This window comes from Echinops telfairi, unplaced genomic scaffold (genome assembly GCF_000313985.2).
Source record: "Echinops telfairi isolate 266 unplaced genomic scaffold, ASM31398v2 ScPeMD7_3533;HRSCAF=4204_0, whole genome shotgun sequence".
Classification (NCBI taxonomy): Eukaryota; Metazoa; Chordata; class Mammalia; order Afrosoricida; family Tenrecidae; genus Echinops; species Echinops telfairi.
In genome coordinates, this window is record NW_022107431.1 from 33,875,457 (window position 1) to 33,891,899 (window position 16,443).

General features: G+C 42.5%; 1 protein-coding gene across 7 annotated transcripts in view; it reads left to right on the forward strand.

Moving 5' to 3' along the window:
• The window catches only part of MAP7 (microtubule associated protein 7), a 139,773-nt gene that overhangs the window by 100,186 nt on the left and 23,144 nt on the right, over positions 1 to 16,443 (forward strand). For 5 of the 7 annotated variants that reach the window (XM_045294729.1, XM_045294722.1, XM_045294728.1 and 2 more), the window contains exons 4-6: positions 6,318 to 6,481; positions 7,339 to 7,456; positions 10,755 to 10,865. In XM_045294729.1, the coding sequence (XP_045150664.1) occupies positions 6,318 to 6,481; positions 7,339 to 7,456; positions 10,755 to 10,865 (393 nt within the window). The remainder of the gene's footprint in view (positions 1 to 6,317; positions 6,482 to 7,338; positions 7,457 to 10,754; positions 10,866 to 16,443) is intronic. The other 2 variants (XM_045294724.1, XM_045294725.1) reach the window with 1 other exon arrangement.

Below are 16,443 nucleotides of genomic sequence, written 5' to 3' on the forward strand. Positions count from 1 at the left end.
GAGCCATTGGGAGGTGTTCCAAGTGGTGCCTTTTGTATAATGGCTCATTGTGTAGACTGTCTAGAGTCTGAATTCCAGTTCCACCACTTACTGTTGAAAGACACAGGCAGGTTGCTTCACTCCTCTGTGCCTCAGACGTCTCATAAAGTAAGTTTAATAGCAGTGTCTACCTCCTAGAACAGCTGTTGGGATAGTATCTATAAAAGCCTTGGTGTCAACATGTGTAAGACCCGAGAACATCTTGCCTCGGTGATGATAAAGGCGATGGCAGTGGGTCACATGATTCCGCAGGCCCTGACTTAGCTCCCTGGGACTAACCAACAACAAAAATAAGTCAGACCCACTGCCATCGAGTTGATGTCACCTCACAGCCACCCTGTGGATCGGAGCAGAACTGCCCCCTAAGGGTTTCCAAGGCAGTAATCATTATTGAAGCAGGCTGTCACCTCTTTATCCTAGGGAGTGCTGGTAGGTTCGAACCATTAACCTTGTGGTGGGCAGCCAAGTGCTTAACCACTGAGCCACCAAGCCCCTTTTTATCTGGGACTAAGAAAGCCTATGTTTTCTGAGCTAAGATGGAGCAAAGAAAGGAGTAATTGCGCTTTCTGGTCCAACAAGGAGGGGCTTGGTAAGACTACTGTGTTCCATGAGGATTAAAGTACATGAGTAATTGTTTCCAAAAGCAAGCCTTGTACTTTATCATTTAGCACAACTCCATTTACCTTACTTAGCACAAGCCAAACACTCTGTTAAGCCTAGCCTTGAAGCTAAACCCCAGAACTGTATTGCTGTCTTACTTCAAATGTTATTCCGTGTGTAGGGAAGCTCTGGATTTAGTTCTTGGTCTACCACATGTATAAACTGCCCTTTAGCTTCCATTGTGTACAGCACAATGACCCTGCAGGTAGCCATCTGCTGAATTGTTGCCAGAACAGGAAACCCACAGGGTTTCCTCGGCTATGATCTTACGATAGGGCTGCGATAGGGTCACTGTGAGTCACTACTGACTCAGTGGCAGTGGGTTTGGTTGGGTTTGAGTCTTTATGGCAGCAGGTTGCCAGGTCTTTCTCCCACAGGGCTGCTGGTTAGGTTTGAACTATCAACCTTTCAGTTAGCAGACAAGTTCTCTTTCTGCACAGCCAGGCATAGTAAGTATAGGGAAGAACTCAGCCCTGTGAATCAGAGAACTGGCCTTTGGGAGTATATGTGCTCTGCTGGGAGCCTGGGTGCAGCGATGGGAGCACTCTGGCTGTGATCATCAGAAGGGACATTTGACTAAGACTTGAAAGATAGTAGAAGTGTGCAGATGGAAGCAGTACTGCTTGTGGAACCCACAGAGGTTTTTCAAGCAGTACCATGACATCGGGTTTGGTTTGAGGGGGAAGAGTCTATGAAAGAAGTATACACTAGACATCAGGAAAAGGGGGGAGGGAAAGAGGGCTTAAATCACACAAAAGCAAGCCCAGTAGAAGAGACGGCACTGGATTTGAGAGAGAACTTCTGAGAGCCAGCTGTCCCAATGGGTCCAGTTAGGGTGGGGCATCTAACATCAGTGAGGGAGAAATTGAGGGCACCCTGAAGTACCTGAAAGGTATTTGCTAATCTTTCCTTTTTATGCCTTTTTTGATACACTGTTTTAAGTTTTAAATAAATGAACACAGCTGAAGGTGCCACTCCACTGCTAATCCAAAACATGGTTTGAGTCCACTTAGAGGCACCTGTGAAGCAGCTAGGTCTGTGATAGACCTCTCAAAAGTCATCTATTGAAATGTGCAGGTGAACAGGTCTACGGTGGCACAAGGAAGGTCGCGGTGAGTTGGCACTGACTGGACAGCAGCGGCATTGTAAAAATGTATGTCAGCTGTATGCCGAGCGCATGAGTGGTAACTAGCCTGCCTACTAATCAAAAGGCCGGCCGCTCAGGTAGAGTCCACCAAGAGGTGCTTCAGAAGGACCTGGTGATCTACTGGAACATTCGTTTTGCTCTTGACACACGAGGTCGCGCTTGGCCGATGCTGCTCTGTGCACATCACGGCACTAAGTGCTTACATGTATGCGCGAGGCCTCAGAACAAACCAAGAGCAGTTGGAGGAGGCCGGCACAGAGAGGCGACAGGCCTGACGACACAGGCTGGTCGGTGTCCAGGTTCACGGTGGACTTGGGTTTCTTTGAAGTCACAGCCTCTCTCCCTCCACTACAGTCTCTGCCTGTGGCTCTAAGGCACTCTCCGTGGGCAGGTCACTGCGGTTCTGAGTGGAGTCCAAACTGAAAGTGTATTTCTCTTCTCTGTGACGCAACATCCTGGTACCGCAGCTCAGGGATGGGAGTGACTGGTTTCCAGGACTACAGCATTTTTATTTCATTTTATATGAAGAGCTGAGAGCTACAGATACAAGCATACTTTCAAAAGAGTAAAGGTTAATAGCATACGTTACAATCCCTTTTATTTGACCTTTTTAAATAGAACGAACCCTTTATAAAATCAAGTGACAGTTAATACTGAATATGTTGTTAGTTTCTTCCCATTTCTTAATGGGACAAAGATAAGACCTTAACATCTCTGTCACCCATATGGAATACTTTACATAACTAAACCCCTTAGAATAAATTAGCTTTCAATTCCTATTAAAATATTGGGATGTTTTGTGTGTTGTCTCACAATGTAAAGGATCCAAGAGTCTGTACTTAGACCCCAGCACTCACTAGCACACTGTACAATAAATAACCAGAAGCTGTTGCTTGCTCTTTCAACCTTGTTTGCCTAGCCTGTGACTGTTGACAATTGTTTTAAAAAGGCATTGAGACAGGATCTCCACTTCCTGGTAGAAAATACAAGTGAAATTCAGTGCGAGTTTGAAGAAGTTTCATCCTTTAATAGATTACTTAGAGCACTAATTATTCTTATCATAATATCTAGTTTTGTGATTTATAGTCCTATTTTTAAAAATAAATACCTTTGCGTTTTCTGAATTGAAATTACGGTGGTGATGGCACTGATGACAGTAACAGTCAGTATTTACGGAATGCTTACACAGTGCAGAAGATCACTTTAACTTCTTCAGGTGTCAGTTTTCTTTTAATCCTCATAGTGAATCTATGATGAAAGAGCTGCTTTTAGCCATAGCATACCCCAGTGGTGTTGAGGCATGGAAGGCTTAGGAACTTGCCCAGGACCACACAGTTAAGGGTTAATAAATCAAGAAATAGTTCTGAGTCTAGAAATAACTTTTAAGACACCAGAATATGTCCAATTGTTAAAATCCAATGCAGGACGCAAAGCCCACACAATAAAAGCATGTCCTACATAAAAATCAAAATAGAAGCAATGCTGAAGTTTGTAGTGAAGTCCTTGGGTCTTGCAAATGGTAAATGTCCCGACTTGCTAACTGAAAGAGTGGCCGTTAGTGTTGGCCCAGAGGGACTCTCAAACAACCCAGAGGGACCCTCAAAGCACTTGACAGGCCTGGCACTCGACTTTTCAAAAAGCAGTCCTTAACAGTTTGTTAGAAATGCTGATTCCCAGGCTCCCTCTCTGAGAATCGGCAGATGCAAATATGAAGGTTGGAGCCTAAGATGCAGACCATCGCCATCTCCCAAAGCTGATTTCTTTTTTTTTCTTTTTTTTTTCAAAGCTGATTTCTGAAATACATTTTAGGAACTATGAAAGGGCTTCAAAAAGTTCATGGGAAAATTAGATTTTCATTCCATTTTTCCACGGACTTTTTTTTTTAATCATTTTTTAAAATACAATTCTTATCACAATCCATACACCCATCCATTGTGTCAAGCACAGTTGTACATTTGTTGCCATCATCGTTCTCAAAACATCTTCTTTCTACTTGAGCCCTTGGTATCAGCTCCTCATTTTATCCCCTCCTTCCCTCACGAACCCTTGATAATTAATAAATTATTATTTTCCATGTCTTACACTGTCCGGTGTCTTCCCTCACTCCATGGACTTTTTTGAGCCCCTTGTACGCTACTGTTGGAAAGGATGGCTTGATTTGAATGAACAACTCTGGCGGCTTCCCCACAGGGAGCCCTGGGAGCAAAGCCTTGGAGGAAGCCTGGCTGGTTGGGGAGATGCTATGAGGAGATGAGTCTAGGTAGAATAAGGAGTTTATGTGAAGGCCAAATCAAAGATATTAAGACCAACTGTAAGTACGACTTTTGGGATAGGAGATATCCTCATGGCGTAGTGGTTACAAGTTCAGCAACTAAGTGTAAGCTCAGCAGTTTGAAACCACCAGCTGCACCTTGAGAGACTTTTCTCCAGGAGCTTTCTACTCCTGCAAAGAGTTAATGTCTTGGCAACTCACAGGGCTAGTTAACAATTCAACCCTGTCCTATAGGGTCACTTTGAGTCAGCATCAACTTGGTGGCAGTGAGGTTAGGAATGAGGATTTTTATTTAATGAGCAAATAGTCACAAATATTCTTGAGTAAGAAAGTAGTTAGATGTAAAGCATTATGTAAGGAAATTTTCTCTAGGAATGCACTATTTTCTGTTTTAACTTGTTTTACAAATTGATCTTCCCAGCTTCCTTTTTTATAACTTCTTGATTTATAAATATCTTTACTTATTATTTTATCTTTTCAGCTTTTAGATCTATTAGAGGCAAGGAATACATTGTGCTTATAAATATCCTTAAAGAATCTAATGTTTTCCTAAAACAGGTACAAAAGCCAAAAATTAAACAGTGTAGGCACTAAACATTTAGACATACATTTATCATACCACAAATTGGGGGGTTTTTTTCCCCCTGCTTCAGACCCTCAGATACTTTGGGCAGAAGTAGCATTGTTAAGACTTCGCTGGGGATGACATGATCATCTTCCCACTTTAGAGAACCAAAAACTGAGATCCACATAAGTGGACGAGGCTGAGAACTATAATCGGCAGACCTCTTGCATGCCAGTCTCCAGTTCTCTCTTCACACCACCCCAAGTGAGCTGAGGTGAAACTCACCTTGACTTTGTCCTTGTCCTTTCCTTCCACTGCAGTAAGGTCAAGAAGCCCAGGTGGCACAGTGACTAGGCATTTGGCTGCTACCTGAAGGGTGGGTAGCTTGTACCCTACCCTCTCCCTGCCCACTGGCTCCGAGAGCCTGGCCATGTGGTGTCATGCAGAAAGCCCTCTGGGAAGTTCTCTCCCTAGGAACAGAGTGCACTGGGAATGGTCCCCAACAACAGGGTGAAGCCAACTTCAGTCCCTTGCAGGAGATTGCCTCCTCAAATGAGTAACTTCAGAAAGACTGAGTGGTGGCAGAAATGTGGAGCCTCTACTACTAAGCATTTAGCGGAAACTCAAGAAACTTCCTTTTACTCTTTAAAAGCAACCTGTTCATAGATGTTCCTTAGAGTGCCCTTAAGGGCTGCACTCTAAATTCCATTTTCTACTTGTGCTTGACGTGTTAATAACTTACATTAAAGGTATTTTTAGTTACCAGTGCTGGCAGAAGCTACACATTTTTTATATGTAGCTGCTATCAAGGCGACACCAACTCACAGTGACCCTGTAGGACAGAGTAGAACTGTCCCTGTGGGCTTCCCAGACTGTAACTGTTCAATTACACAGAAAGCCTCCTCTTTGCCCCACTGATCTGCTGGTGGTTTCAAACCTCTGGCCTCGAGGAATACAGCCTAATGCATAAGTATTATCCCAAGATAGCTACTACAATTAGTCAGAAGCATGCATATATGAAGAAGAACCCACAGAGAATAAGGGAAAATCTAAACCCTCTGCCACCGAGTTGATTTCAACTCATCGCAGTCCTATAAGACAGAGTAGAACTGCTGGATCTTTACAGAAGTAGAAAAGCCTTTTTTCTCCCATGGTTTCCGTTAGCAGCCCCGCACATCATCCATTATGCCACCCGGGCCTCTGTGACAGGCCGTATTGAAGAGTGTGTTTTGAATGCATGGTGGTCCGGGCATTTCACAGTTTGCAGGTCTTACTTAGGGACATGGCGAGCATCTCAGACACACGGCTGCAGCTTGTTGAGTCTGTGGCCATCCAGTGCGTGCGGGGGACTTCTGCAGCGCACTTTGGGAACAGCAGGTGCAGCTAGTAGATTGAGGAGAGAGCAGTGCGTCTTCGTTGACTTCATTGCTCGCATTTTAAAGGACGCAGCAACTTATTACCAGTCTTTCCTTCCAGAGAATTCCAAGGCCACCGAAAGGCTGTCATTGTTAAAACATAAATTAGAGCACCCCAGCTTCCCCGTCGTGGTAAACGTGGACCGCGTTTGTGGCTGCAGCCGTTCGCGGTCAGGGTGAAACGTGCGCGGTGGCCCTCTCTCTCCCTCTCTCCTGAAGCCGCCCGGGAGACCGTGTGGCTGGAGCGCGAGGCGCGTGCGCGGCAGCACTATGAGAAGCACCTGGAGGAGCGGCGCAAGCGGCTGGAGGAGCAGCGGCAGAAGGAGGAGCGGAGGCGAGCCGCCGTGGAGGAGAAGCGGAGGCAGAGGCTGGAGGAGGACAAAGTGAGCCGCCCCCGGGACACAGGGTGCAGGACCACTCTCCAGAGTCTGGGAGGGGGGAAAGCCCAGGCAGAAGGGCTGTGATTTATCTTATTGCCCCAGGAGCTTTCTTGAAAACCCATTGCTCATGTCGAGACCAGTAACCTATGTAGTATCATCCTAATGAGGCCGCTCTGAGTGAACAGACTTGTGGGGTTTGCCCTACAAGCGTTTTCACATCAGGCATCCATTCCAACCCTCTGACTGTTGCCGATCCGTTTTGAGAGACTTGGAATGGAGGCAAGGAATGGCACAAGATCCTAAGTCCTGCATTATCGGCTTCTCACATTCTGAATTCCAATTTTGGTGTTGGTACTGTGCCACTCTGATAGTGCTGGCAATCTATGTCTGTGAAGATTTGTTGTTGTTAAGCATCATCGGACTGGTTCCAAGTCACAGTGACCCCATGTACAACAGCACAAAACAACTGCTTCCTGCACCATCCCGCACTCATGGCTGCATTTGTGCCCATTGTCACAGCCACGGTGCAAATCCATCTCCTGAAGAGTCTTCTTTTTCCATACCCTCTACTTAGCCAAGCAAGTACAGCGTAGAAAACCCTGTGAGGCCATTTTACTCTGTGACTTGAGGTCACTATGCATTGAGTCACCTAACAACAGCCACCTTCGGTAAGAGGTTTATGCGAAGATTTGCACGAGTACATCTATGTGCACAAGGTGATCTCTGAGCTCCAGGTAGATTAGAGAATAGGCTCCCAATTGTAAGGTCGAAATTTCAAATCAACCCCTTGCTCCAAACTGCCTTAAAGAAGACCCACACCACCACTGAAAGGGCGTATCAATTCTCGTATCCCACTCCAGGAACGCCATGAAGCTGTTGTAAGGCGAACAATGGAGAGGAGTCAGAAGCCAAGACAGAAGCCAAACCGGTGGTCATGGGGCGGCCCCCTCCACGGGATCCCCAGCATCCACAGTGCAGGTAAAACGGGCTGGGACAACTTTTAAAACCACATTCTTTTTCCTGGATAGTAAAAGTGCAGTTACTTCTTTTCCTAAGTCTGTGTTTGCAAAACATATAGGCTGCTGAAATGAGTAAACGTCATTAAGTGACGCTTCCACCTTTAGAAGAAAAGTGGGTGATAGAGGTAAGAAAAACAGGTTATTTCTTACCCTTAACAGCAGAGGGCTTTTCTCTTTTCTTAACAGAAGTACTTCAAGTGACAGTAATCTATGCAATGCTCTTAAGTAAGCATGCTAGTTCCAACTCTACATAGTTTTAAATAATTCATTTGTACAAGGGTTTCAGGACTGTAGAATGAGTTAACCACTTTTAGATTTGTCTCTGGAGGAAGCCAAGCTATGTTAACAGATAGAAGTTAATCCGCACCCTGAGTTTACGTATTTGGACCCTACATGTACGCAGTCCCGGGACTCTGCAAGGAAATGGGCAGGTTCCTGAAGGAGAAGGGGTGCAATCCCTTTCTCCTTGAATGGATGTAAAATCTACAACAATCTGGCCATTGTGAAAGGCTTTCTTTTTTTGTACTGTAAATTCAAGCACCTTGGATTTTGCACACTGCATCATTCTTCCTCATTTGTATGAGTCTAACAGCTTTTATTTATTTTTTATGGCCTTTGAAAAATCATTGTCTTACATTCTGTCCCCAGGTGGTTTTGTTGCATCATCATTCACCTTTGTCGATTTAGCAGGCCTGGCCCACCACTTCCCAGCTTTTGGTGGTTCTAGAACATCTGGTACAGACGCCCCTGTGATTGCTGATTGCCTGATCCGTAACTAGCACCTCAGACCTAGGGCCAGTTCATCCACAGCTGAGCCACCACTGCCCTGGTCATAATGCATGCTTGACAACTCATTGCATAGAACTAGATCCGGTCTGCGGCGCAGCGTTTCCTAAGTGTGATAACTCAACATAGAAGGCTTAAAGGTTTGAAATAAAGCGACCGCATGCCTTGTACCCTCATTCTCACTTTGAACACTCATTTTTTTAGCAAAGTCCTCAAGAGACATCTTTAACTAACTTACCTGGAATCAAACTACAGATGGTTGGCAGCCCATTGCTCCCTTGCCAGTATCACTACAGCCGTTTGGGGTTGTGATCTCAGGACATGGGTTGTTGTTTGTCCGTGCTTTCTCATGCCTGAAATTCAGTATGCCCCCGATGACCCCTTTATTTGAAAAAAAATCTGAAAGCGTGTCACCACAGCCTAGCACAGTGTGGAGGGCAGGCCTTCATGTAGCCAGGGATCCCTGCAAAAGCTCAGCACGCGAGGCAGTGTCAATAGATGGTTTCCTTTACCTGGACTTGAATTTTAGTGTCTTTTCTGTACCTCACATTCCATCATCACATTGTTCACTTTGATGGTTTACTATAAATCTTTATGTTAGCAGTGCCCTGAGATCCCATCAATTAAGTGCAAATGTGAGTCACAGAAATGATGTGTGTTTTGCAATAAAATTGCCTCAGCCATTAAAGTGGGTCCCTGCTGCTGATGGAAAGCTTGTATTTATAACCCAACCAAAGAAAGCAAACCCTGGCCATCAAGTGGATTCCGACGCATGGCACCCCACAGGGCAGAAGAGTGGGTTTTCGAGATTGTGAATCTTTACCGGAGCCTTTCTCCCATGGGGTGACTGGTCTGTTGGAACTACTGACCTTGAGGCCAGCAGCCCAGTGCTAACCCTGGACACCACTGGGGCGCCTTTCAAAACAGGACCCTCGCAGGGAGATGTGCACTGTGAAATCTTTACTGCCAGAGCTAGCTAGACCAGTGGGAACTGGGTTTTGTTTATTTTTAGTTTTCCTTTTAGAAGGCACTAAATAGTGGGGGGGAAATGTTTAATTTAAAAAAAATTTTATTCCCCTTTTGACTTTGGCTATTATAGACCAGAACATCAACCTACCCTCTAGGTAAACATAATAAAAATGTTTAGACCAGTGGTTCTCAACCATCCTAATGCTGCGACCCTTTACTTCAGTTCCTCGTGTTGTGGTGACCCCCCCAACCATAAAGTTATCTTCCTTGCTACTTCACCACTGTCATCTTGCTACTGTGGTGAATTGGGCGACCCCTGTGAAACGGTCCTTGGACCCCAAAAGGGGTCAGGACCCACAGGTTGAGAACCACTGGTTTAGACTTTAATTATGTGCAGTTTTGTTCAGAGAGTATATTTTACGCCAGAAGGCAAGGTTACAACTCAGTCCCACAGTATCTGGGGAAAAAATGAATTTGGTTAGTTTTGTTCTTTTATGTGACTGTTACTGCCATATAAAACAGGAATATTAAAAATCCTATATAGATGAAATTTTAAGAATTATTCTAAAAGAACCTGACTAGCCACAAGATGTACAATAATGTTCATCACCGTAGGGGAATATTTCTGGTTTATTGATCTTGCTATCGGTTTTATTGAGAAAGTTCTGCCCCTGTAAACTGCACTTGATTCTCTTGTAGGCACAGAGATAGGATTCTTAACAGAATTTTTAGGAAAGAAACACTGTAGCAGCCATCCTCCCCATACCTGAAATGCTTTTTCCTTTATAAAAAAAAAAAGAAATCTCTCTGCAATTTAACGTTAGTGCCCTGGGTAAAGTGACGCCATAAGCCAGAGTATCAGCAGATACATGAAACCTCGTATTCTTTATTCTACTGTTTTCTCTTTATTGTACTCACTCTGTCACTGATCCCCACGGGAGAAAGGTGAGGCTGTCTACTCCTGTAAAGAATTACAGCCTTGGAAACCCACCAGGGCAGTTCTACCCTAACGGAGTCACTCTAAGTCAAAATCGACTCCGTGGCCGTGAGGGAGATTTTTAACCTTCAAAGGCCCTGGGTGGCACAGTCTGAAGTACTTATTATCACTACCCCATTGTTCCTACTCGGGAAAGATAGAAACTATTCACTTTCATCATTCATGGTTCCCAGTTTGCTGCCCAGTCAGACTCCATGATTGTAGCAACCCTTCCCTCGCCTCTCTGTTGTTTGCCTCCCACTCCTTGTATAATGACAGCATCCTGAAATGTCCATGGCCGAACAAACGGTGCACTAGATATTTATTTGGGGCTCTAAGCAAAATGAACTTTATTTCTAGCCTTTAAGCGACCGACCTTCAAGATGTCCACTCAGGAAACTGCTGCTATGAAAGATCTAGTGGTAGAGCTGAAAGCACCACTCCTAGCCATTCCTTCCATCGGCGAACTAGGAAACGGGGGTTCTGCATGTTGGCTGTCAATTAGCATTATCTCCATTTGTTTTAGATCCCGACAGGCGCTCAGTTTCCACCATGAATCTTTCGAAACATGTTGATCCCGTGATTAGCAAGCGGCTCTCCTCCTCATCTGCAACTTTACTAAATTCTCCAGATAGAGGTACAGTCAAAAGGAAAACCAAACATGTTCTGTTCTTTCTTTAATGCTTTAAAATTTTTAATCTTTTTCTGGAATGTCTGCAGATATCAATAAGCATCTGAAGTTGCTTTCCCTGCGTTTCTTAAATAGGAAGAAAAAAACTTCCAAGTAAAAAAGCAATAAACGTCTGAGCAGCATTTTCCTTGCGACAAGAACATTTCTCATTGTAGAACTTGGCCGAATGGTTACAGTTAACAGTGATGAAAACGGTGCTTCTTGCGACATTTTAGTAAATGAGTTTACAACTCCAGAAATCGCCCACTTATCCACCACAATGCAGATAATCTTTGTTGTGGACATCTATTTGACTTCAATCATACTGCCTGTGGCTTTTCATCTGTACTTTGGGAATTCCAGGCTTTGCCTTTCTGAAAACAAAACAAACAGGAGTCTTTTTAAATGATTCATGTTGGTAAATTTCACTTTGCCAATTTATGTCTCATTTAACCAAACGTTCCTTACTGCATTTCTCGTGTGTGTGTGTGTGTGTGTGTGTGTGGTTGGCTTTTGGTGTCCATTCATTTACTCTTACGGAGTTTGGCCTAATCTCAACAACATCGTCATCATTTCCGTTTCCTGACAAGTTGAATGACCGTAGTTTTCCAATTAAAATTTCATTTGAATTTTTAATTGTGTTCATCCCGTGGATTTACAGTACATGAATAGTGAGTTTAATTATGAAATGAAATTATTTTATATTCTTAAATATCATCGAAGGAAAGGCCAAGCTTTTAACATAAACTTCTTGTTCTCTGAAATGATTTTGAGAAACCAAAGAATGATTGTGCAATATAAAAGAACACAACTTTTCAAAAGTAGCAAATTGTGGTTACTTTGAGTAGTTTATTAAGAAACTGATTGGGAAAAGTTCCCTGTTTATAGTCTTTTAAAAGAATGTAATGTGTGCATGTTGCGTATGTATGCATATTTATATATTTTGTATTGTATAAAAATTGCTGTGCTTTCATTGTAATGTATCTTATTCCATAAGTGTTGATGTGATTTTATAACTTAACTCTTAAAGTCGTAAATGTTTGAACAACTTCTTATTCTTGTCTTTTAACAAATTATTTCTTCTTTTTTAACCTATTTTACCTAAATCATTTCTTCAAAATCAATAGTAGCTATATAGTCAAGAGGTATTCACATGTTAGAGCAATTATTGTGGATTAAAATTCCTTTCCATAAATAGCTTTTCTTTTCAAACCTATTCCCTTAATATAATGTAAACTACAACCTACAAATGCTATTCTTACAATTGTCTGTTCGTGCTGGCTTTGGAATTGGTCACCTATTCCTTTAATTTTGTATTTTTGTGAACCTGGTTGGAGACAAACTATAATTAGGATTTCAGTATTAAACCATTTTTACTGCCTTCTATAGTCCATAGTTGTAATCGGGGCAAGGGTAGATGTGGGGGTAAGCTGTGAGCTGGACAATATCCAATCCGGGCTTCTTTGGAATACCAATGCACCATTGTCTGTCAGAGTTAGAGATTAGCAGGCCTTTTATGAACTCTGCATGAGCACATCTGATTGGGTATTCTTAAGATAATAGAATCTTGGAACTAGGAATGATCTGTTAGATGGATCATTTACTCCGTTTGGGATAGTAGAGCCATTAAGATACCAAGCACCTGACTTAATACCCCACAGACTCATTGTTACAGAAGTAGGACTAGAACAGAGACCACCATGTTGTTGCTAAGCTGCATTTTCAGTACTTACCATCATATAGCCTTTGTTAGTCTGGGTAGACTAGAGAAACAATTCATATGTGCGTAAGAGAGTACTTTATATATCAAAGAGCTATTGTACATTAAGAAAACATCCCAGTCCAGGTCAAGTACATAAATCCAATATTAGTCCATATGTCCGTTACCAGTCTATAAATTATTCTTCAGAGTCATGCAATGATGCCAAATTCAAGAAGGAAAAATCACAGGCCAGTGGGTGGAAAGTCTTGTGGATCCGTGGCAGTGGAAGCCTCTCAGCCCTGGCAGGGGTCTCCACATAGCTCCTCCAGCTCAAGGGCTCTAGCTTGTATCTTGTCACAGGAAGACAAAGCAGAGAGTCTACCATGCCCCCGTGGAGGAGTACAGGAGTTCCCAGAATCCTCAGGAGAAGACCATGCCCACACGAAGACGTGATTGGCTATGGCTTGATTGACAGCTAAACGCTACCCCTTCACAAGTTGACAAGAGTAACTACCACAATCCTCCTTTGGTTTGACGCTCAACTGCACACATTTCTTTGTTGAGTAATGCTAGAAGTGAAGAGCTAGGACACTGAGGTTCAGGATGGTTCAACAGCCAGTGTACAGGGGCTGAGGCCAGAAAGCAACCCCTTGAATCTTGATTCAGGTCTAGGAAATTAGTACTAAGCTGGGTAAATGGGGCAGGAAGAGGAACATGACATTTGGAAGTTCTTTCCCCTTACCCCTGAGCAAAAGGACTGTGAACCAATTAGTGGGCTTACCAGCCTGGGTCAACCTGCAAAGAAGGTTCTGTTCATCCAGGAGTTCCCACAGAGCCCAGGAAACTACTTGTTTATTCACTTCTTTTCAGATTTCAGAGTTTATGTACTTATTTGGGATTTTCTTTAGAAAGCCTTTATATATATATACACATATACATACATATGTATATATATATAAAGTTAAACGAAGCCCTTAGTAGGATATAACAGACGAAGATCTTTGTAGAATAATTGAAATTATTCTGAATTGGAATGTCTCTAATATTTAAGAAACTTTAATTCATGTATGTTTTTTTTCCTGTTTTTATAACTTGGCTAACTATAGTTTATAGTCTAATTAGAGAGCCTTTGTATTGAATTATTAAATTTGAAGTCTTTATAGACAAATTTGTCTGGAGGCATACATCATTACTAACTAGTTGGCCTTAGCACAGACCTTAAAGATGGTAATAAATATAGATTCTCTTACCACCAGGGTGGACATTCATCTGGAATGCTTCCGCATAGCCCTAGTGGTTATTAAATTACTGAAATATTATCAAGTCTGTTGATAATAGCTCACTGAGCTATGCTGCACTGGGCCCTCAGAGCTAATGGCCAGTGTTCATTTTCTATGCCTGACCAGTTTTTAAGTGTTTTTATTATTATGCCTAAATTATCGTTATTTAATTGTCTTGCATGGAAAGAAAGCCCTGATAATTAAAGATGTCTATAATTAATAAAGCAGGGAGAGTGTTAACCATTAGACATATTTGTGTTAAAAAAATCTTTTTTTTTTCCTCAACAAAGTTATAGAGAGCATTAAGAAGAAATTTTTTAAAAAAGCAAAGTTACCTACTTTTCACTTAAAATTAGCCAGTACTTTCCCCCTGAAATCTATGGCAGATTTCAGCCAAACTGAGTTCCATCAGTATGCTCACAGGCCATGATAGCGTTTTCTGCTTTTGTTTTTATTTTAATTTAGTGCCAACAGTTGTAAGATGGAAGATGTCCTCTAACATTTTACTTCCCATTTACAATGAAAATTTTGGATTTGGCCCCAGTTTTACACAACACTCATTATCGGAAGGGGATCATCACTTCCTGTTTACAGGAGGGATGTCATCGTGCTGGTATCCATGTCTGTTTGGCCCGGATCACTATTTATATGAACCTGCACGGCCCAGCACATCTTAAGAGTCTGTCTCCTCTGCTCCAGATAGCCCATCGTGGGAACTGTCAACATCTCATCTCTACAAACCAAGCCAAACTGAGTGCCATCAAGTCGATTTGGGCTCATAGGCCTCATCTTTCAGGGCTTACGTGGGGCCAGTATTGTAAAGTGGCTCCAGCAGATCTCTCTCTTCAGGAGCTCTGTAATCTAAAAGTCAAAGCCCTCTAGTCGGAAAGAGCAATAATACGAACTCTACTAATCTGTCCTGCAGTTAACCGTGTGGAAGAGATCTGTGTGTGTGTGTGTGTGTGTGTCCTGATCAGGGCATAGTAAGAGTATGGTAGACATGGAGGCCTGGCTCTCCTAGCGAAGCCATTCGTTCCTAGTCTGGGGAAGCATAAGACAAGTCCCTGCAGCCATGGTTAAAAACAAGTTAAAGGGGGATTTCATTGGCCTTCATTTGAGGCAAATTCTTTGATGCGTTGAAGACTCATGGAAGCTTCTTAATGGAAGGGAGGGGGCGCGGAGTCTTGTCTTATAATAACCAGCTCTGTAGTTCTAAGCTAAGAATTACTATCTTCCTCTCTACTGAAAATCTAGTTCTGTTGAAGATTTCCAGTTCATCCTAATTACATTTTCTCTGTTGACATTTCAGTCTGTGAATGTATCATAATTTTAAGCCTCTGTTTATGCCACTCTTATTACAACACATGTGTGCATACACACACAGTTACGGGGCAGTATTATCATTATAATAACTACTCTCCCCTGGTGGGTTCTACTATGTAACTGTGACACATTCTCAATAACAGATCTTCATGTTAATATTTTAATGTCAAATTAGACATCAATTTAATCATGAAGATTTTCCTAAAACAGAAAATGTAATCAATGATTCACTAATTCTTAAGTTCACCTGATTCTCGATCCAAATTACCATTTGTTGAAAATAAAGATAGTTTTGAGTGCCCATGCCACTCTGTTTCATAGTGATCCTTCAGGACAGTCTATAAATCTTCATGGTGGCGACCCTCATCACTTTCCCCCAGAGCAGCTGGTGATGGAATAGCTGCTGTTGTGGTTGGCAGGTCAGCAGGTAACCCACTATACCACAAGGCTCCTTTTCTTTCAAGTAGGAAGTCTTGTATCTGTGTTATTTAGCATTCTGTGTCTTTTATTTACCAAAATAAATTTCCTAGAATTAATTTAAAATATCACCTTAAGTGATTATTTGTAGGAATTTTTTCAAGATTCTCTCCTGCTCTTTTTGGAAAATAGCCCCAATATTTTCATGAGCTATTATTGGAAATGAACATTATAAATCAACAAAGTAATTGACTTATAATTGGCCTGCCTCTCATCGGTGATCTTGCCTAGTCTGTAATATAATTTGGGACAATACTTAATGGCATTTTTGTTAAAAAATTGTTTTCTAGATTCTTCAAGTACCTGCTAGTAATCTCCAGGATTATATTTCTTGTTGGGTTTTGTCTTGCTTCAGCCAAACTTTTTACGCTGTAGACAGGGGCCTGTCTACAGGGGCCTGAAAGAACCTGGCTTACTGAGTAGACAAGTCAAAAAGGGAAACCATGCCAAATTCCGTACAAGTCCTCTTCCAAAATACTGCATCTAGCCTACCCCCAACCCTGCCCAGTTCCCAAGTAACTCACAGAGAGCTGGCATAATTTAATGAGAACTTTTCCTATCTTTTCTAGAAATCCTCTCTCCCATTAATCCACCAAAGCCTCTGTTGGCATGTATTGTTAAAGGTCCTTAGGAAGCCCTTGGCTTGAGTCTTGTGCCAACAGCCTATCCTGACTGTAGCCAGATAGATACAGCCTGGGGTCAGCAGTGATACATGCCAAGCCTGTAGCTGAAATATTTCTGTTTCATTATCTACTGACTACTC